The sequence below is a fragment of the Motacilla alba genome, chromosome 5 (assembly GCF_015832195.1).
Source record: "Motacilla alba alba isolate MOTALB_02 chromosome 5, Motacilla_alba_V1.0_pri, whole genome shotgun sequence".
Lineage (NCBI taxonomy): Eukaryota > Metazoa > Chordata > Aves > Passeriformes > Motacillidae > Motacilla > Motacilla alba.
In genome coordinates this window covers 7,586,074-7,607,540 of record NC_052020.1, presented here as the reverse complement: position 1 = coordinate 7,607,540, position 21,467 = coordinate 7,586,074, and the positions used below count along the sequence as shown (strand labels likewise).

Below are 21,467 nucleotides of genomic sequence, written 5' to 3'. Positions count from 1 at the left end.
TGGGGATGCACACAGAGTCTGGCAGAAATGTTCCCTGGGACAGCAGCCCCGTTCCGGATGGAGAGGCTGGGGCACGGAAGGAGTGACAGATGTGCCAGGGGATGTCCGTGAATAAAAGGACTTCACCCTTCTGCTTCTCGCACACGGCGATGGAGATGCCCCTCAGCTGTGGGTAACGCGGGCTCTGAGCTGCCTTTTCGGGAGCTGTCCCTGCATTCAGGAGGTGGTCACTAGATGGCATCTTTGGGTACCGAATTTAGGAGAAAAATCATCTGCAACGGTTCATTTGTACTCCGCCTCGTTTCAGTTCACTCTTATTTCTGCCTGGATATAAAAACTTAAGAAAGGACAATCCCAGGCAGCAGGAAACTGTGGGGAAGGAAACGTTCTTCCATATTTTTTTGTACTTTTTGAGCAGTGGGGTTTATCTTGAATTCTAAAAATTATGTGTAAACATTTTGCAATACTTTTCTAGGTAATATTTGTGGAAATTTTTGGATTATGTATGAATGCAGATCTAGGAATCTAGGAAAACCCCCCAATCTGTGGGGTTTTTTTCCACACTCCTTACAGATGATAGTCAATCACTTGGAAATATTCCAGATAAAATCACATCCTGAAAACACTTAAAACTGAAAGCAACCAGTCAGCAGTTACCAGCAAGGATTTTCAGGTTCAAACCAAAACAACTTCTGCAGCAAAGGAGAATATGTTCATCATTCTAATCCTTACATATTAAGGCACCTTTTAATATTTTTATATAGAAATAGGCAAAAGCTGCTGTCCAAATTCTCTCGATTTGAAGGTAATGTTGATCTCTTTCCTAAAACCAGCTGAAGGTGAGGGTAATTCAGTAGGTGGCAGTCCTCTTAAACCAAAGAAGAAGCAGTGTGACTATCAGGGAATGGGATGTGAATGCAATAAAGCGTTTATTAAACATTTCCATGTCATCCAAAGTCAGAATGGCTTGCACTTTTTATTTAGAGTCCTCCAAGCTATTGACACTTCCTTTTTCCTATCTGTAGCTGTTCTGTAAAATCGTGATAACAACCCTCTAAATGTATTTGAGAAAAGTTCTTCTTGCAGACTTCTCTCAAGTTCTTGTCTGTGTGTCTAGAGCTTGTTTTGGTTCTTTTTCTTTTTTTTTTTCTTGCTTCTCACACAACAAGAAGGATCTGCCACTCACAGATTACCCAGTGTTTTCATCTGAATTTCCTATAGGATGATCCTTAGAACAGGAATCCTTGTTCTCACTCAATAAATGGCCTATGCTATTCAAAATCTCCTCTTGCACTCTTCCCAAAGAAGTTGAATCCTTTGGCAATGGTGTCAGCTGCCTGTTTCCCTTTCCCCCACTGGCAAAGCTGGTCTGCCATGGATTTGTATCCATGATGCTCCTTGTCAGCAACATGAGGGACCTCTCTTTGATTCAGTCCTCTTAGTTGTCACGGCAGGGAACAGATGCTGTGTTTTTATCTTACCTACAGGACAGATTTGTTCCCCCAGCAGTGTGCAAATTTGGGCACACAGTTTGTGGTGACTGGAGTGGGGCTGGGCCCAGCCTCATCCCCAGTGGGCAGAGCTGTGAGCAGCAGGTGAGCAGCACTGACAGCAGCGAGCCATGGAGTGCCCGGGGACACTGAGCAGCCACCAAAGGGAGCAGAGGGCACACAGGGGCACTGCACCAACAGGAGGGGATAAAAGGCTGGGCTAATGAACAGCAAGGGCAGATGCTGGCAGCCTTCTGCAGTGATGGGATGTTCCTCTGTATGGGCAGGTGCCTGAAGCCTTCTGGTGTGGTGAGCTGTTACTCTGGATGGGCAGATGCTTTCTGAAATTGTGTGGTGGTACTCTGTGTATCATGGCTGTCTCAACTGTGACATGCAAACTATTTGAAAAGTAATAGCACAAAAAGACATTCATTTAAAATAAAATAAGCCAGAGCTTCATTGGTGTAGAAGAGTGTGAGTTCTAAACCTGTTAAATATAACTCCTGTTGCCTTCATCCCCCCGTGTGTTTGCTTCACTCCCAGCCCCTTTCAAGGAGCCTACGATCACTCCCCCTTGTGTGAAAGGAGTGCACTCAAAGATACTTTTAAATAAAGCCAAGGGAGTTGCTTGTTTTCCTGAAACACAGAAGGTGTCAGAGGCAAAAAGCTCTGATAAGCTGCTTAAAATGCTCTAACAGTGTTGGTGGACACACAGGGGGCTCAAGTATGGGCAGGTTGACGGGAGATTTTGATAACATTCAGGATTTTTTGACAGTCACTGTGGCTTGTCCTTCTCCCATGTCTTAGGCCAGATGTAGAATGTGGGGAGAAAATGTGGCAAAAATACAAATATTTCCAAGGAGGCCACTGAAGATGAGGCCAAAGAAGGTCTGAGAGAAATGAGTAAATGTTGAATAAATGTCTTATACCAGAGGGATGGTATAAAAGTGAGAATTCACATGAACTTTGCTGCTGCTGTTGTTTCCAACAGCCTGTGTGTGTGAAGGCGTGAGTGGATGACTTCTGTGGGTTTTTCCCAGGTATAGATTGTATATGTGTGACAAATCATAGAAGAGATAATCAGAGAAAACTGTTGTGTCCTGGGAAGCACTCGCAGCAAATCTGTATTGTAGTGGTCCAAAATAAACAGTTGTGTGTTATTTTTTATAGTCTTGTCCACTAGGAATAAATATGTTTTTAAACGTAGTAGGATTCCATCACTTTGCATAATGTACTGGAAATACAGTCAGTGGAGTAGAAATAATTAAATGAAAAGAGAGTGGTTGATGGTCCTTTAATCTTTTTATGTGCAACATAAATGCCAAAGTAAAGTACACAACTCTAATAGCTACTTAATGGCCATGCAGGATGTTGTGCAGTGGGCAAATAACTCTGCAAATGAAGAGCTGCTGCAGAAATCCTTTAAAAAAGTGTGGAAGAAAGTGACACAAGCTTTGACTGGGTGAAACTATGAAACAGATTGGAATGGGATATCACCTTGTCACTGCTGTGCTTGACTGGGCAGAAATAACACAAAATCACCTTCTATTATCTTGGGAATGTCTTTGAGATCTCTGGTGATCAAAGGCATCATTTTGAGTTTCCCAGTGTCTGTAATCTTGCTTGTGATCAGGGGAGGAATCCCATTCTGAGGTCGTGTCCGTGGCTGCAGCTGCAGAATGCAGAGCTGAATAAATCTCGAGCTAAATTCTGTTTCCAGATTGATGTGTGGATATGACAGGAGATCTCATCATCTCTAATTGCTGTTGCTCATTCCAAGTGATTCTTGCTGCTTCAGGATGTTGAAAATGCCAAAAGTTAGGTCTGCTTGGTAGTTTTCTAAAATGTCTTTAGTAAGGGCCTCTTACAGAGGAGGGCAGCTTGAAGTGTTGATTTGTGCAGTGGAGCAAAAATTCCAGCGGGCAAAATTTCAATCGCAGTTTAGTTTGGCAAGGTGTTCATTAGCTCTGATAATGGAGGGAAAGAAAATAGATCCGTAAGTATTGTTTCTAAAATAGAACCAAAATAAAACAGGAGAGACTTTGGCCTGGGAAGTGTCCTTTGGGATTTTTCATCAATCAAAAATATGCATTTAAATTACATTCAGTTTATATAATTCAGAGTGTGTTTTTCTCCTCTCTATATTTTGTACTTTCCACAAAGCTGATGAGGCCTTTTTTTTTTCTTCCTCTGATTTCTAATCTCCTGACTTTTTGGCTGAAGAAGACCATTTCATTAGATCCCTAATTATGTATTCAGGAAACTCCTGATTTCTCTGGTTTTTTTGCTAATGACCACTCTGCTTCACTTTATCTCGAAGCAAAATGTGTGATGGCTTTTATTCCTTCAGGAATAAAGCAGATGGCATTTAGCACAACATCTGGGGGGGAAAAAAACCCCTCAGATCTTTGAAGTGTTTCTAGTAAACACTGTTAAAATGGATTGATGGCTTTGCCTATAATACCCCTGGGTGGAAGGCAGGTTGTTTTAGTTCCTACCTATTTTGAGTGTTTTGTATCTAGAGACAGGATTAGAAATTGATTTCAGTTTATGACATTTTGTGGAGAAAAGTTTTCCAAAAATTGCTGTTATTCATGCTTTGGTTCTGGGAGGAGCACCCTGATTCCCAGTCCTGAAAACACCTCAGTGAAGCTGAGCTGCTGCTGTCAACACACAACATTGCGATTGATTTTTGTGATTACAGGCCAGCAAAACAAATCAAAATGCATCTAAAGCCGGCAGAACTGCAGTTAACTCTAAATCCCACACTGTGAATAGCAAATCTACCTTTATCTGCCTCATTCCCATTACCCATTTCTAGATGAGGCCTCTTCTTTTAAACAATATTATCTTAAAATTTTGACATCATAATGTTCTTGAGGTGACAAGTTGTCGACTTCAGGTTATACGATGAGGAAGGAGATTATCTAAAAGCAGTTATTTGTCCATTTTCTCTTGAAATGCTGGTGGTGGATGACAATAAATTGAGGTGCCCTAGCAGTCCTGTGAAGAGTAATTGGACAGTGATGCATGAAAGAGTGATTGTTTAACCAGCTGGATCTTCCTGAGTGTCCAAAGAACTCTTCAAGCTGTGCAAATCATTATCACTGGGAGGTGATTATGTCTTGTGCTGTCTGCGTGCAGGATTAGGGTAAATAATGAAATGGGGTTTTTTAATGATATATTTGGAGGATTAGATTTGCATGGTCTCTTTGTGGATTAAGTTTGGATATGCTGAGATGCAATTTTTATGTGAGAAGGAGATAAAGGAGAGGGAGCAGGGGGAGAAGGTGGGAGTGTGATTATCCAGCACAGAGAGATGGCTAATCCAGGTGGGCTTAACACGCTCAATTACATTTTTAGAAAGGAACAAACTTACTAAGTAGAGATCTCAATTAAGTGCATCCCATCTTTGAGACACCACTGCAGAACAAAAATTCACAAATTCAAAATCTCTCCCACTTCTCTTTATTTGCCTTTTTCCATTCAAATTTGAGAGGTCACAAAGTCCACAATATAAAAGCTTCTAACAGGTCAAGGCTGTATTTTCACATTTTCACATTGCAGGTTTGAGAGTGGTTTTGGGAGGTCTTGTACGTCAGTTGAGAGGTTCAAGCTTTTTACATGATTTCTCTTTAAGAAAGACCCAGACTATTTGATTTCTTCAGTTACAACATTTCACAAATCTCATAAGTACAAAGATGCAGCATAATTCCTTTTTTCTTATTAGTTTATAGGCATTAAGCAGGGCACATAATGGAGTTTCAGGAATATGTCAGTCTTAGGAGAATTCATTTCCATATCACTGCTTGCTTTCAAGAATTAGTAATTTAGGCTTGCAGAAAACATCTAGAAATTACAAGTTTATTTTGCCATTCCTGCTTTTTTAACCTTTGGGCACCTTGGAAATGGGTTTTGACATTTCTGTAACAATCAAATGTACATTTTTATCATTAAATTTACAAGCTTAAAGCTCAGGTACTTTTCCAGCTGCGTGACTTTAATCCAGGTTTATTGCCTTCCTTTGCTGTTTGCTGTGGTCTCTGGGATGCTGTTTGCACTCCCTGTGCCTCAGGTACCTCATTCTCTAAATTGCAAAGCTTTTCTGAGGAGAAACTTCATGAATGTTGACCCTCAGCAATAAGCTGGTCTTTTAAGTGATCCATTTCAGGGTTGATTTTCAATCCTATTTAGGTAATTTCATCCTAACTGCGTGATTTGAATTTTGTTTAATTTTTGAAATACTTGTATTACAAGTATTTATCCTACAATTGCATGGTCAGATATTATTCCAAATTTGTGTAAAATCATGCACTTTTTTAAACCTTCACTGGATTTTGGGGAAAACTAGACAAATCCCTCTTCAATTTAGCCAGTGCACAATTAAAAGCCATCTAATTTTCTAGTGATCCATTCATGAGAGTTTCAAAGTGTGTTATAAATAAGACTTCTTCAGTTTCTGTCACAGAAGAACTCAAAAATCTTAACTTTGAAAACAATTTTACTGTCACATTTAAAATAAGTCCTTAATCTAGAGTCAACTAAGTGGTGAAAAATGAAACTTGAAAGGGCCGGGCTTGAGGTGTAGATAAAAGATTGTCAGATTTGAAAATGAAGACCTACTTTCTGCTCCTTTTTCTGAAGACTTCAGCTGATGAAGAAAAGGCATTAGGTGAAATTGTAAGAGCTAACAAACCAAAAGCTAACAGAAAGTCTGAAATACATATATATATATAAAATCCTGATTTTTAGTATGATCTTTTAGTGTTCTTAATGTATACTTATGCCCCCTCTCCCACAGCCTATGAATTTGAATCTAATTAATTAGACTTTATTTATTCTGGTGGCTGAGAATGCCAAGCAGGTAAAAATCCCAATTCTCAGTCTCTGGAGTGCTTCCTTTAGTAGATGTTCCCAGTATAGATGGAGAGTGCTCAGCTGCAGTCTAGAAATACCACATTAATCATTTGAGAGGCCTTTTCCTGCACAAGTGTGTTTTCCTCCTCCTCAGTTTCTCCTGTTTGAGGTCTAATTGCAATATTTATTGGCAGAAATTGCATTAATTTCAAGTAGATTTGGCACGGGGGCTGCACATGGCTGGTGTGCACACAGGTAGCCCGGACAGCCCATCTCTGCTCTGTGCTCCAGACTTTGGAGCAGCCCTGTTTATTCAGCCACCTCCCTTTTTACATAGAATGCCAACCACACGGGAGACATTTTCTGCAAAATGTGACACAGCCAAGCAGAATTTGACAAAACTGTCATTAGAACTTGAAAGCTGTGGTTTTTTCAGTGTTTTATCAGCTCATTCTTCAAGACTAAGGGGAATTGGAAAAATAACAGGGTGGTATCACCAAGTTCGGATAGTCTGAAATAACTCTCAAAACATTTGTTCAGACTCACCAGCACAGTCCCTGTTCCACAGCTTTTGAAATTTTCCTGTGGGATGTGAAGTAGGAATAAGTTGAGTCCAAAGCAGTGGGAATGGGGCTTGGGAAGGGTCTGGAGTATCAAAAGTACCTGAGGGAGCTTGGAGGGGGGTGGGGGGGATGGTTCATGTCAGAACCCAGGACATTCCTCTGACTGCTCAGGATGCCTCTGGCTGGGGGGCTCTGAGACCTTGGCATGCAGCCAAAGGCACCTGCGACTTTGATTTTGACCCATGGAGCAAGTTACCAGCTTTGTATGAAGAATTACAAGTCACAAAAGTTTAGGTAGCATAATAGTAGTAGACACGGGATGAAAAAATAGAATTTTGGGATTTTAGAATGGGGGTTTGGGGTCCCAAGATGGAGGAATTTGGGCATGCCCTGTCCTTTTTTCTCCTTCCTAACCTCCATGTTCTGGGTGATGCTTTGGATTGGTTTAGAGTAGAGACAGGCTGTGGTGATAGGTATTGGAAAATAATTGTAAATAAAGTACACGTAGTTTTTAGTATAAAAAGACAACACAAGCCTGGGTGCGGGCAGTGTGCCTTGGACTGACCTGCTGAACAGACCTCAGCAGGTCAGAGAAAGAATGTAAGAGAGAAGAGAAAATAAACAACCTTGAAAACTACAGCCGAAGAGTCCTGACTCCTTCTACGACTGCCGGGCTGGGAAAAAGAGCCTTTTTAAGGCCTCTTGGGGTCATCTCGACCTCCAGAGTCCTGACAGGTTCAAGATGTGGAAAAGGAGGCTCCAGGAGGACCTTCTGGCCCCCACAGGAGGGGGAAGCCAGGTGGGATTGGGCTCTGCTCCCAGGGAACAGGGACAGGACAAGAAGAAACAGCCTCAAGTAGTGCCAGGGGAGGTTCAGTTTGGATATTAGGGAGAATTTCTTCATGGAAGGAGTTGCCAGGCATTGGAACATTGGTACTGCAGCCATGTGGATGTGGCACCTGGGGACGTGGGTTGGTGGTGGCCTTGGCAGTGCTGGGATAACATTTTTACTCAGTGATCTCAATGGGCCTTTCCAACCTTTCCAGCCTTGATGATTCCATGATCCTATAGCTCTGTGATCAGTAGAGACCCAGCTGTGCCTGAGCTGTGTGCTGTGGTTGCACATGGATGTCTACTACTGTATTGATCAGAAATTCCATTCACATCCATTGTTTTAAGGCTCATTAGCCCTTTAATGCAGATCAAAGCTTTCACTGGCTTATTACTCATCGAAATGACTCAAGTGAAGTCTCTTTGACCAGAGAGAAGTTTTCAGGTCCTTTGGATTTTCATGGCAAAACAAATGTGTGGCATCAACTCCATTTGTGTTTTGCAACATTTACTGTCTGACTTCACTGTGTGTTTGTTACGTGAGAAGTATTTTTACTGCATTTTCTGGTGTTTTTTTTCTCCCTCTTATAAGCAGCAAAAGAGTGGGTTTAAAAAAAATTATAAAGCAGTATTGTTTTTAGAACACTGCAACAAAATATAGAAATGATAGCTGTGGCACATTTCTAATAGCTGGGCTGAATCATATTCTGTTCCTCTAATGGCATGCGTAATTGCTCCAGGTTCTCAGGCGTCCTTCAGCCGCACTTATTTAGATTAGTGACTGATGCATTTCCATGGAAACTTGCAGCAGGGGAAAAAAAAACCCCTCTTGGTACAGCGTGGAGCTGAAGGGACGTGGGCTTTGAGCCTGGTGTAAAATAAGGCTTCTTGCTTGTGGTCAGCTTGGTTTGGGGTTTTTGTTGAAGCTGCTCTCTGCGAAGGAAGAGGAGCTGGCAGCAGCATGTTGTGTAGCAATTTGGAGCATCAAATCCTACATTCCTTGATAAGCTTCAACTTTTTTGAGTGTGGTTGAAGGAGTACATTCTGAAATGAAATGTCTGGGTGTTTTTCTTTGCGAGGATGCAGAAGCACCCAAACCCCAGGTAAGCTGGTGAGAAACTGGCTGGAAAGTCAAAGTCCCAAGAATGAAGTTCATTTTGGAGGTGTTGTGCAGAGCTTTAAAGAAGGATCACTGAGTTTTGAAGCGCTAGTGGCAGGAATGGAAAGGTTTATAGGACCTCCATCACTTAAATGCCTGGAAAATAGAATTACTTTTAAAAACTTTGCACAATACTGTTGCTTTCCTCAATATCTTCTGGTACAACCTTTATATGCACTGCCTAACATGTAATATCTGATTTTTAGTGCTTTCTTAGAAAACTCGATTCTCAGCATTCTCAGCAATTTTTTCTAATTTCCAGCAGTGTTTAAGGTTGCAACATGGATTTTCAAATGCATTCACTTACAGTAATTGCCCTTATGTGTCTACACAATGCTGTAAGGACAAGTATGTACCATACTTTTTAGAAGGTAGGAATATTTTTGGATTTGGCACCTTTCCTGCTGCAATCATCCTAATTATTTGGAATACGGGTGTAGGTTCTCTAGGAGTAAGCTCTCAAACCAATGGTGATAGCTTCTTCTATTTGACAATTAATTATCCTGTCGCGTGGCTCTGAATTCTGTGTTACTTAGCAGTCATCAATGCAAAGCACCTCTAACCATATCTAGAAATTATTTTGAGTTTTTATATGTTATTTATTTTATTATATCTATACCTAACCATATCTGTATATTCTGATACAGCACCTAAATTTCAGTTGCTAAAGTCTGGTACTCCTGCTGAAAGTGATGTGGTGTTTCTAAGTAATTTTTCTTTTACATTTTTGAATTTGTAGTTGAATGTTGTATTTTAGACACATGCAACAGCATGGCAAGGCAGGAATTCTTTCTGGTGAGCAGGGAACTTCCACATCCACAGCTCTTTGTTCCACCCTCATCTTCCCCTCCCTGGTCCTGTATAAACCTGGGTGCCAGATTGCCCAGCACCATCCTGCTCTGAGCTCTTTGTTTGCTGTGATTTGAGTTCTAACATTAAATAAGAAGTTATTCTAAGGCCCTTACAGTGCAAGTTGTGAAGCGTTCCTCTGTTTGTTGGGTTTTGGTCGTGTTTGGTCATTTTCACTGTGTTATCCTCAGTGAAAATCAGATGGAGAAGTCCACGTGCACAATCAAGGCAGAGAAAAAACAAAAGGCAGTGGTGAGAAAGATTGTGAGGTTCTAGGAACTTCCCACGTATCTCCCATGTTCAGCAGCTTTTTATGTATTCAAAATTTTATCTATTATTGAAGGCAGAGAATTTGACAGATCATTGATCCTGAGTACAGCTGGTGAAGATTTAGACTTGAATGGAGCTTCTTGTAAGGGAGGAAATTGAGGGGAAACATTTGTATCACCATTGATGATAAAAGTCCATAATAAGTCTTGCTGAAACCCGCTGTACATGAAAATTAATGATTTTTGAAATTGAATAGAAGAATGGCTTTCCAGGGCCTGTTTTTCCTTACTCAGCCCAAAATAATTCCCCATCTGTTCTTTCCAACGCAGAGTGCTCAATGACCTTCTCCCAAGCAGTTGGTTGTCTTTGTGGGGCTGTAAACATGTCTCAGGTAGGAACAATCCCTGTCATGCTGAGCAGACCACAGCTCCTGCCACACAGGTAACTGCAGAGCTCCTTCACAAACTTCTAATGGAATTTCCCTAAATTTAATGCAAAGTCTCTCTGTCAAGGCAAAGTCAGGTTTCACCTGGCACCTGCCCTTTGCTACAGGCCATCATTCTGGGTTATGCTGCTGCCATCAGTAAGAACACTGATATTTGCAGGCAATATTTGAACTATTTGCTGGGAGGATGAAAAATGTGAAATACGGTGCTATGATTAAAAACATTCGTACCCTGAGTCAGTTCTAAAGAACTGGAACATTACACCACCTGAGCTTTGTAAGTGAACAAACCATCCTGACCTTCAGGATAAATAACATTTGCAACAGATGATAGTGCCAGCAGGCAGCTCATCAAGACTTCTTTGTTCTCCCTGAATTTGAAAAACAAAATGCCTTTATTTATGTGTGCAGGAGCACTTTGGCATTGACATGGAGAGCTGGTTTTCGTGAGGCAGATACACATACTGTCAGGCCACAATACAGGTTAGGCAAAGTGCACCGAAGTTGCTTTGTTTTGGCCTGACTTGGTAAAAGCTGGGTGTTTCAGCAAAGATCAAACTAGGTGCACTTGACCAAAGCCATGTTCAGCTGCTAGAAACTCTTGAGGTCAACATTCAGCTTTTTATGAGCTCTTCACTCCTTTGCTTCAAGATGCATTTTACTCTGTAAAGTGAAGAGGGGAAAAAAGATCTGTCCTCTGCCAATTAATTTCCTTTTATGAGATCACCCAGGGCTGTGTCTGTGCCTGTCCCAGACAGAGTGGCTTAATCCTCTGCATTAGCTGAGACCATGGACACGGAGCTGCCACGGATGGGTTGGAAATGAGAGGCAGAGGGAATGGAGACCCTCAGAAATCCAACAGGAGAACTTAGGGAAAGGTCATGTGACCATTACCACATTTTGAAAATATTCTGCAGATGAGGGAAGAGCTGCAGAATCCCACAAGTGTACAAAGAGCTGGTAAAGTTGTTAGGACAGCAAGAGGAAAATGCTTCCACAACTACCTGCTGGGGTTTTATTTTTCAGGTATAAGTAAGCTTTTTGTTAAATTACAGGGAAAACTGATGGCATGGGAAACACTGTTCTTCCATAACTGCCTCTCCAGCAGGTCCAAGTTGCATATTTCAGTTATTAAGGTTTCCCTTGCAAACAAACTTGCTGATGCACTCCATTGATCAGCCATTTCAGCATCCTTTGTGGGTAAAAGAATTCGCTGAATTCCAGCTAATCTTCCTCTAAGGATGAAGGAGGGAATCAACACTGTCTTCCTTTCTTTTTCTGAAAATAAGATTTAGTAGGGAAGGAAAAAAAAAAAAAAAAAAGGAAAGGCAGAAGGACAAATCCAAGGATTTGCTATTCCAGTCAAGTTGTCCTTGAGACATTTTTATGCTTATTCTCAAATCTGAAAAACTTCAAAAAACACAGAAGATTTGCTATTTCTCAGCTTTAACTGAAAGAAAAATTGGTTGAGAGCATCACATCAACTGAACACTGGAACTTAAAAAAAGCCCTAAAACATTCACAAACTGAAAGAGAAGAAAGTGAGCCATGAATTAAAGGTTTTTCATTAATTTACCATTTATAATGCCTTCATCATATGCTTCTTTTCTCTTGATCCTCACAGTTTATCCTTTCAAATGAAGCATCAATGTTTTTTTTCCACTGATTTGCAAAGATATGGAAAAGATAATTGTAGTTTCTTCTGAACTCTTGGGTGGTACATACATGCAGATCTCACTTTCATGAGTTTTTATAACCCTGTATCAGAATCAATGATCAAACAGGTAATAGAGAAAATTTCCCTTTCTATTTCTTCATCCCATTTTTGGTATGTTTTTTAGACTCCATAATTCTGCTCTGCGTGATTTGCAGGAGGATTCCTGAACTTCATCTTTCCTATGGCACAAATGAAATTCTCAAAGAAGGCAATAAGAGATGTCACGTTAAACAATTGTATCGTAGGCTGGAAAAGTCTTCTCACTTATCACCATTTTAATGTACCATATTTAATAGACAATCTAGTGTTGATGAATCTCCATTTTCTAAGGGGAAACAGGAATAAGTAAAATAAGTTATTGGGACTTCACAGTTTGTGGTATGAAGAATATTTTTGTCTTTTAATGTGATTATTTTCTGGAGCATCATTTGGTATGGCACATGTTTTGGATATACTTGGGATAGAAAACTGTGTGCTCTTCTTAGTGGTGTTTTCAATCCCATGAACTTTTTCTCCACTTTTTCTTAGGGTCAAATTTGGATCAATTTAAGGAAAAAAACTCATAAGACAGGGGCCCTGTCTTGTTGTAAACCAGCGCAAGTGTCCTTGAGTAGTGAATATCTGCTGACTTTATTATTAGACTGCTTTCCTCAGCTTTGAATAACTTCTGGTCTAACCCCAGCATAAATGGTTGGGAAAGGGTTTTTCCCCCAGGAAGGGAAAGGTGCAGAGGGAAGGCCTTTAACTCTGCCCCTGTTTTGGGTGTTGTACCTGCAGAGAGCTGTACCTGAACTGCTCTGGCAGAGAACATCTATAAATGTGTGTTGGGAGTGAAACATCTCCCAGGGCTGTCACTGGGGAAGAGGGAAGGAAGAAGGAAAAGCTGCATGTTTTGGGGTGTGGATAAAACCCACCTTTACCCACCAGTGGTGTCTGGGGAGAGCCTGCTGCTCTCTTGCCTCCCAGTATCGCAGCACAAATTCTGCTGTTGCACTCCTGTTTCCTCTGTTCATCCTGTGGACATGCTGGTGGCTCAGAACCTTTCCTAGAGTGCTGGCAGCTCTGGCAGCATCCCTGCTGGCAGATCATCCCGCGCAGTTTCCTTGGAAACACGGCGCCAAAATGCCCTGCAAGGACCAGCGGGGAGGAGAAAGGAGTGGAGACAGTTGCTTTGGGATTTTTCCCCCTCTGTGGGAAATCAGAACTCTTGGATAACTAACTAATATGATTAAGTAGAAGTTGTTTATTGTTTATATTATGTATTTATTTATACATTCTAACTTTACTGCACACGCTGATCACGAATCTCTTGATTGGTGTGTCTATCTGTTCACACGTTCTGCGTGCACTTCTCAGAGTGAGTGACTGGTTACAGTCCAGGTGTTTCACAGCCCTCTGTTGTCTAGTTATCTGTCTCTGCTATCTAGTTCTTCTGCTCTTGGTATTCCGTTTCTCAGCCTTGTCTTTCTTAATTTAGCACAATTTATGTCTTGGTAACCTTGACCAATTCCAGAGGGTGTTGATAAGAATAACTAGAACCGGTTTGCTGGGGCACACAGTGGCCCAGACCTTGCAAATACATTGCTACACCCCTCCTAGTTCTTTACCTTCCAAAGCAGTATCAAATATGTGAGCAACCTGCTCCAAGCAGGAGTGTCAGGGTGGGAGTCGGGCTGGCTGCTGGAACAGGCCCACAAATGTGGGGCTGAAACAGGGCACGAGTGGCCTAATACGAGTGGTTTGGAGTCCAAAATTTATTTCTTGCTTTTCATGGCAGTGATCTTTCAGCTTTTGATAATGTCTGCGAGATCTGTTGGAGTCCTGTGGTCACTTATGAGCCTGAGACAGAGAATCTACAGGAAGTCCTGCATTTATTTGGAGGAAAGCCCTCACTGCTTCTGAGGTAGAGAAAGGAGGAAATGTTTTCCACATACACTTTCTCAGTGCTCACCCCTCTTTGAACTCTATAAATGACATTCTGGAAGGGCAGGGTTTGAGCCTGTTGCTTACTGAGATGTCTGCAACAATAAATGATTCTAATAAAGAAACAGCTGGGGCTTTATTATTTTGATTGCCACTATTGCCAAGGGCACACAGCTTATTTCTGCTGCAGTTCCACAGGCTTCAGTGGAAAATGGACCAAGAAAAAAAAAAGTTGTGTTTTCATGGTATTTACTCTGGTAAAATATGGGCTTCTCAAGAGATCTAGAAATTTCAAGTGATATCCCAATGTTTCTGTCTTTTGTCAATGTAAGAAAACTGGACCATTTTTGCAAACCCTGGCATTTTGTTCTACCTCTTAAAAAAACTTTTTGAACTGATCCAGCTTGATGTAGTGACTTTTCATCTGTGGTGACAGATATTCCTCTCAGTAAGAATGCAGTATTGTTAAAATAATTATCTTTATTAAAATTGCTAAACAATGTGTTTCTAGGCCTTCATGTCCATATCTTCTTGCTGGTCTTTCTAATCTGTCTGCAACCACATTTAAGAAGAAATCCTCAAAAGATTCTGTGGGTAAAAGCTTCTTAAATAATGATGGGGTTGTTAGTGTCAGGCAGTCCTAACTTGTTGCAAAGCATTTTGATAAAGAGTTCTGGTCTTAAGAAAACCTGGGACATAAGAATGGATACAAATCCAGGGAAACCTGGAGCTAACCCCTTGGTGCAAATATACTTATAACAATGTTACTGTGCTATATTTGGCTTGAATTCAGAACAGCATTTGTTAGGCATTTGCCTATGGGTTCTTTGTGTTCTTTTATCAAGTCAGAGAATGGAATCCTTTTCCTTTTTCAGTCCCCAGTTCATTCTGATGGCAGATTCCTGGTCCTCCCCCCCTGCTCCTGGGTGTCTGTACTTGTGCTGTGTAATAGGGCATCCTGCAGTCTGTGTGAGGTGAGGGAAAGAAGGTAATTAGGAAACTTAACACAGCAGCCTGGGAAACTGCCACTCAGCCTCGAGTTCAGCACCTTGCAAGGCTTCTGTTTTCCCAAATAATCCCTGACTGCACACAGAGGAGTGGGGGGAAACAGAGGGGTGCCAGAGCTGGGGAGCAGACCCAAGCTGCAGCTGAAGAGCGCTGGCTCTGCAATCCCGAGGAGCTGAACAAAGCTCTCTGTCTTGCTGTGCCTTCCCATCCCTCCCACCCACTTTGTCTTCCTTATAGCACTGAAATATCATGCTATAGAAAACAGATTCTGCAGGGGGAACATCTGGCTCCTTAAGGCTCAAACAGTTGCTTTAAGATTGCAAAATGTTCTTCATCATAATTTATTTCTGGTAATAATTTCTGAGGGACTTCTGAGAACAGGCCAGGGGGAAACTCAAAGTGGACTCCAGGTTTATGATTGTCTGTGTTTCTTCTGTTTATGTCTCTTGGTATGAACCTGATTTTTAGAGTGGCATGAAAAAAAGAATGTTGCTTGATGGGGAACAGACTGCAATTTGTGCAGTAGGAGCAGGAATTTTGGATAAAGGAAAGGCCTTTTAGGCAGAAAATACAGGTTGTAGGTGAGTGACAAAGAGACCAAATAAACTAAACTATCAAGTAGAGTTCATATTATAATAGGAATTTTCTCATCCTGTAGGATGGAGGCTGGCTGGTCTCCACAAAATACATGTAAATGTAAATATTTTTGGTTTTTCCTAGAACAGCTTTTCTTGGGCCTTGCCAGTTGGTGCACAGCTCTGAAGAAACAACTTTCTTACTCTTTTAGCCAGCTGCAACCTTCATGTACATTTCCAGCTGGAATTTCTCTGTATGATGGATGTATTTGTATTTATGCCTCCAGCTGGGGGCATGATCCAGTTACATGTCAGCTGCGCTGGTTAAACCATGGAAATAGGCATTTTTCCCACCCTTCCTCCCAAGGTCTGCCTCCCAGGACCTTCTCCTGCTCCTTGGTTGTATTCAAAGCCCTTCCATCCTGCTCTGATGTTCTTTTTCTCTCTGCAGGCTGCCCCTTGATCATTTGACAACACCAATCTCTCAGTCATTTGTACCATCCTTGAAAGCTTTGCCACAGAGGTGCTGTGCCTTGAGGGCTCTGGCTGGCTTGGAGAATCAATAAAATCTGTTGGGATTGTGTCAGGCTGTCCTTCCATGGAGAGTTCCTCAGCTGTGCAGATGAGACTTTGATGGTCATAATCTAAAATGGAAACTTTTCCATCTGATTTTTGATGTCTCCTAGCCAAACCAAAGGCACTTTCATTGGAGGAGCAGCCCATAGTTAGGGAAAAAAATATTGATTTGCATATTCTGGCTATTTTCCCAGCCTTTCTGACATCTATTGCAGATTTTTCTTCTTTCTTTCTTCTTCTATTTTGCCTCTTAGCTATAAAAGACCCAATTATTGGACACAAGTTTTTGCCACTGAGAATGTGAGTGGAGCTTTAAAACTTGGGAGTGATGTGATTCATGATCTCCAAGAAGTTCTCCGTATTCATTTGAGGTGTCTGATGCCATAAAAGAGTATCTCCAAAGCCAAAATTTTTTTTTCCAAAATGCCTTGAAACTACGTTCATTCACTGTGAGGGAATATGAAGAAATACAGAAGTATTGAAAATTCTTTTTTTCTCTGTGCAGAAACACGAGCAGATAGAACAAAGAAGCTGTTTAGACACTACACTGTTGGATCCTATGACAGCTTTGATGCTTCAAGGTAAGAATTTTTCCTTTTGGTTGCAATCTGTTTACAAAACCTTCCCAGGTTTTATTTAATTGTTACTTTTGGTTTAGGCTTTGGAGGGGAAGAGGGAAGCAGATCACTAAACAGAACTTCTGAGGGTACCATTTTACTTCTAAATTGTTTTTTATTGCAGTTTTCTTTGTTCATATGGGATGGGTGTAGAAAATTTGGGAGCAGTGGAGTCATGAGTTACACTGTTTTGTTTTGGGAGTGGTGAAAGAGATTTGTTGTTCTGAACAGTAACTTTGGAACCTGAGTAGAACTGAAGCTGGAAATGAGAAATCAGATTATTTATTTGTGGAGAATTCATGATTTTTAAGCAGGTTCTTCTCCCCCATGGATATACCTTGAACACACAGGTAGATGGTAGAAAGGATGGCCTTCAAAACACAGAACCTCAGTTAGCTTTTGGTGTCTTCTCGAGGAAGTTTTGGTGCCATACTGGAATTGTTATGCTTTTCTCCTGAGTGTCCAATTACAGCTTGGGTTTGATTTTTTTGTTTGTTTGCAAGGAAACCACATTTATTGTAGGAGAAAAACTCTGAAATGTGTAAAGCGATGGCAGCGTTTCATGTAGCACAGTACTAAAGAAAAAAAGAAAAATATGGTAACTGTTGGTTTTGTTCTGTGATCTTACACTTTGTCCTGAGGTTCAGACATAGCTTCTTTGTGAGTTGAAGTATTTGGGGAGGGAGTTCCCAGTTGGACATGATGTGATTGACTGGGGCAGTCTGATGATGGTGAAGATGTGAGCCCATACTCTGGGACAAGCTTTGCAGAGCAGCCTCAGTGGTTACTGGGGACATTTGCAGTGAGAAGAGTTGGCTTTTTGCAAGGCTCTTTGTGTGATCATTAGTCTACAAAATCCATATCCTTGTCTCTATAGTGTGAATGGATAGGGTTGTTTCTGCAAAAGAGAGAAGCTGTGTCTGCTGCATGTTGCCTCAGAGACATCAAATAATTCCACTTGGAAACCTCCTGCTACTTTCTAACAAAAGATTTTTTTTTTCATTAGAAAATGTCAATTCCATCAAAACCTTCCTTTCCACTTTGTTGTTTTTTTTTTTTTTTGGGGGGGGGGGGGAGGCAGGGGTTTGTTTGTTTGTTTGTTTCTCTATTGCTTTGAGGTTTTTTTCCTAAAGGTATTGGGTTTGTCCAGTGCAACACTAAAGCTCTCAAAAAATATAGCTTACCTGATTTAGGACTGAGCAGGAGAGATAATCAGGAAAAAAGGAACTTTTGTACAGCCTTACATAATTTAGTTATGAAGTGTGTCTGCAGTTGATATCTATTAATTGTTCGAGTAGAGAGAGGGACAGCAACAGAGTTCTCCTGACAAGGTTTGGAAGAAAACTCTCTGTGAGTTTCCACAGAATCCAAGACCCAGTGGATCCATTTGGAAGGGTAACAGTGGAAATTGAGAGGAAAAGGTAGGAGAAGGCAGAATTAATGTGAAATTCTATGAAATACAGTGGAAAGGTAGACTTGCTTAAGACATTTTTTCACCAAAGAATAGTAAATCTAGAATCTTTGTAAAGTAACACCAGGAAAACTAAAAATACCAGTAACACACCAAGTTGTGTTTCAGGTACCTGACTGAGGCTGCAAATCAGCTTTTTGTACCTCTGAGTGGTGATTTCACTGGTGCTTGCGCATTGCTGCTAAAGCAAAGAGAATTTGCATTTCAGAACCCGTCTGGAGATTAATGTCTCTTGGTGGTACATCCAGATTTAATTCCTCACAAGGGCTTCTTCAGGGAGGGGAATTATTCAAAGAGGCAAACAAGGTGTGAAAGTGAGAGCAATTTTTGATATTGCCAGATTTGTATTGCTTTGATTACTTTCTCTGTTATCATTTCGTATCAAAGTCGGGGAAGAATACGTTAGAACAGATTTAATGCTGGCAGCAAAGGTTTCATAAACATTTGTCAGAAGGCAATTGTGCCTCTGTGCTAAGAACAGCTCTGAATCCAAAGTACTAACAAAGCTGATCCAGTTCCTTTCCAGAGACTGTGGGGGAGTGAGGGGAAGTGTCTGCTCCCTTCTCCCTTTCCTTCTCCCTCCCAAAGGGCAAAAATTGCTGAGTAGAAACACTCTGTTCAGAAATCTATATTAATGGGCTTATTCACATGCAGGAAAATACATTGTACGTGGCATTTTTCATCTTGAGGCAAATGTGCAGCTTGAGTAATGGAGGTTCATTAAATCCTATTTCAGCTTTGCATAAGAGATCAGTTATCCATACATTAACTTTGGGAAAGTGGGGAGGGTGCTTACTAATGTGGAGAAAGGCACTGAGACTTGCTTGCCCATGCAAATAGTCACTAAATATCATACAAATATAATATAGTATTTGGAACTACCAGGTCTGATGTATTATCTGCTTTAAATGCTGATGACATGCCCTCAAAAGGGAAGAATTTCTTCTTAATGTCTATCCTCTTTCGGTTTAAATCCCCACTCCTTGTCCTAAAGAGCAGATACACCACTGAAACTGGGAGGAGATAATGGAGAACTGCTCTGCCACATCTCTGAAGTTTTCTTTCTTCCCTGGATTTGTCAGCAGTTAATTCAAATGAAATTATTTGTAGGGCATAAATGAGTTAATTGATCAAGGTTGAATTCCAGTTTATAAATAGAAAGTATTGCTAAGGCATAGAATGGATGTTTGAATTTAAAAAGAAAAACTTTATTTTTAAAAAACTTAAAGCTAAGGTAAACCTTTAGAAATTACAATTTTTTATCTGCTTTTTTTAACTGAAGTGAGGGAATTGATTAATTCTTTCAAGATGGGACAGTGGATTGTTCAGTCAGGAAAATATGTGGAATTAATTAGTTGTTTAATTTCAAATATAAAATGTTATCACCCTTTTAAATGGAAAGGGACTGTTAATACAGTGGTAACGTAGTTTTATACTCTGGAGACAGAAATGATATGAGACATAGTGTGGTGCTATGTAAAAATGATGAATTTGGTGAGGTGGAAAACATGATCCATTGCCCCCATGAATTTGGGAACTTTAGGACACCACAGTGGAAACTTTTCCTACTGCATTCATTGCATCATCTCCCACCCCCAGCAGAACAGGGCAGCAGGAAAAGCCAATAACACAACTGAATGCTAACATCAGTGTCATCAAACCTGCACGTGACTGGGAGGTCTCCTGCCTATTCTGTGTCTTTCTCCTCAGAGTTATTGACTTTCACATGGGGGTTTTCTCCAGGCTCCTTAACTGGTTCCCATCCCTGCATGGCAGAAGTTTTCCTGGTGCCTTTCTTTGACGTCCCATGGCTCCAGCAGTATTAGGGAGCTCACAGGAGAGGATGTGATGACAAATAACCTTTTCCAAAGGCTGGTTGCCACCACATTCATGGCAGGACCAAATTGATTTGCCTTATGGTTGCTGTTTTTCTGGAGGAAGACAAAGAGGGAAACAGGATGGTGTAATCTGTAAGAAAACTTAATTAAAGGTTTAATTCATTCACCCTACTGTCCCTACTTGGAGTCAGGTGGCAACATCCATGTCCCACGAGTGTGGAAGCTGACAGGAGCAACTCTTCAAAAGCCAATTTACATACAAACACCTAATTAAAAAATGGAGATTCTTCTCAGAAGTTCTTTCCAGGCCATTCTCTGTTGCTGTTGTCATCTGTGCTGTTGGATAGAGCAGCGTAAGATTTATTCCTGAGCAGCTCAGAGAGACTCCTTGGCACAGCTGAAGCTGTCTGCCCCTGCAGCTCAGCATGCTGTGGAGATCTTGGTTATATTTTTAATTTTTTTAGCCCACAGAATGTACCAGTTGGATACCTTTGTCCCAAAGTTGTGATGGAAGTGGGGCTGTCCAGGTGGTTTAAGCATTGGGTGTGTTCCACACCTATTTTAGTGGAAGCTCTCAGTCCTATGCAGAAATACTTTCATCTGGTTTCACATGGATATTTCGCATAAATAATCCTCCCTCTGGAGAAATGCAGTTGCTCATCTCTTTAAATATAGATTTTAAAATAATAAAATATAGATTTAAAACAGATGGAAAGTTTTAGTGGAATTCTGGCCATTGCAAGTAGTGAGGAATGTAAAACTGATGGGGAGCAAAGGGATCTTCTCCTTGGTTATGGTGGCCCCGTGTCCCTGGGGTGGGAATCTGGCTTATGTGCTTGCTGAGTGCTGCTTGCCTGGCAGCAATCCACCAAATCCTGGCAAATGGATCCTTGCAAAAATTGAGAGAAGGTATAAGAACTGCTGTTATATTTTATATCCTGCTTCCCACATTTTCGTGATGGTTCTGCCCGGGCAGAATAGTGAGAGAAGTGTTGTTGCATGGAAAACAAATGGGATTTCTGAATTGGGGTAAGGACTAGATGACACGGGATTGGAACTGAATGATCCTTGAGGTCTCTTTCAACCCAAACCGTTCCAGGATTCTGTGAACTGCTCTTTTGTTTGTTTGTTTTCTGTTGGATATCACCCACAGTACAGTTCCACTGTACTAATGTTTCCTGGGAAGTCTGTTCTGTTCAGGAGATCTCTTGAAGGAAAGGGGAATAAGGAGATTAAAATGGTGCTGCTTACTCTTAACAATAAATCCACAAGATGGAA

The 21,467-nt window shown here is 41.0% G+C and overlaps 1 protein-coding gene across 13 annotated transcripts in view; it reads left to right on the top strand.

Annotated features, from left to right (window-relative positions):
- Positions 1-21,467, top strand: part of SHANK2 (SH3 and multiple ankyrin repeat domains 2) — a 278,701-nt gene that overhangs the window by 131,154 nt on the left and 126,080 nt on the right. For all 13 annotated transcript variants that reach the window (XM_038139490.1, XM_038139489.1, XM_038139488.1 and 10 more), the window contains one exon: positions 16,769-16,844. In XM_038139490.1, the coding sequence (XP_037995418.1) occupies positions 16,769-16,844 (76 nt within the window). The remainder of the gene's footprint in view (positions 1-16,768; positions 16,845-21,467) is intronic.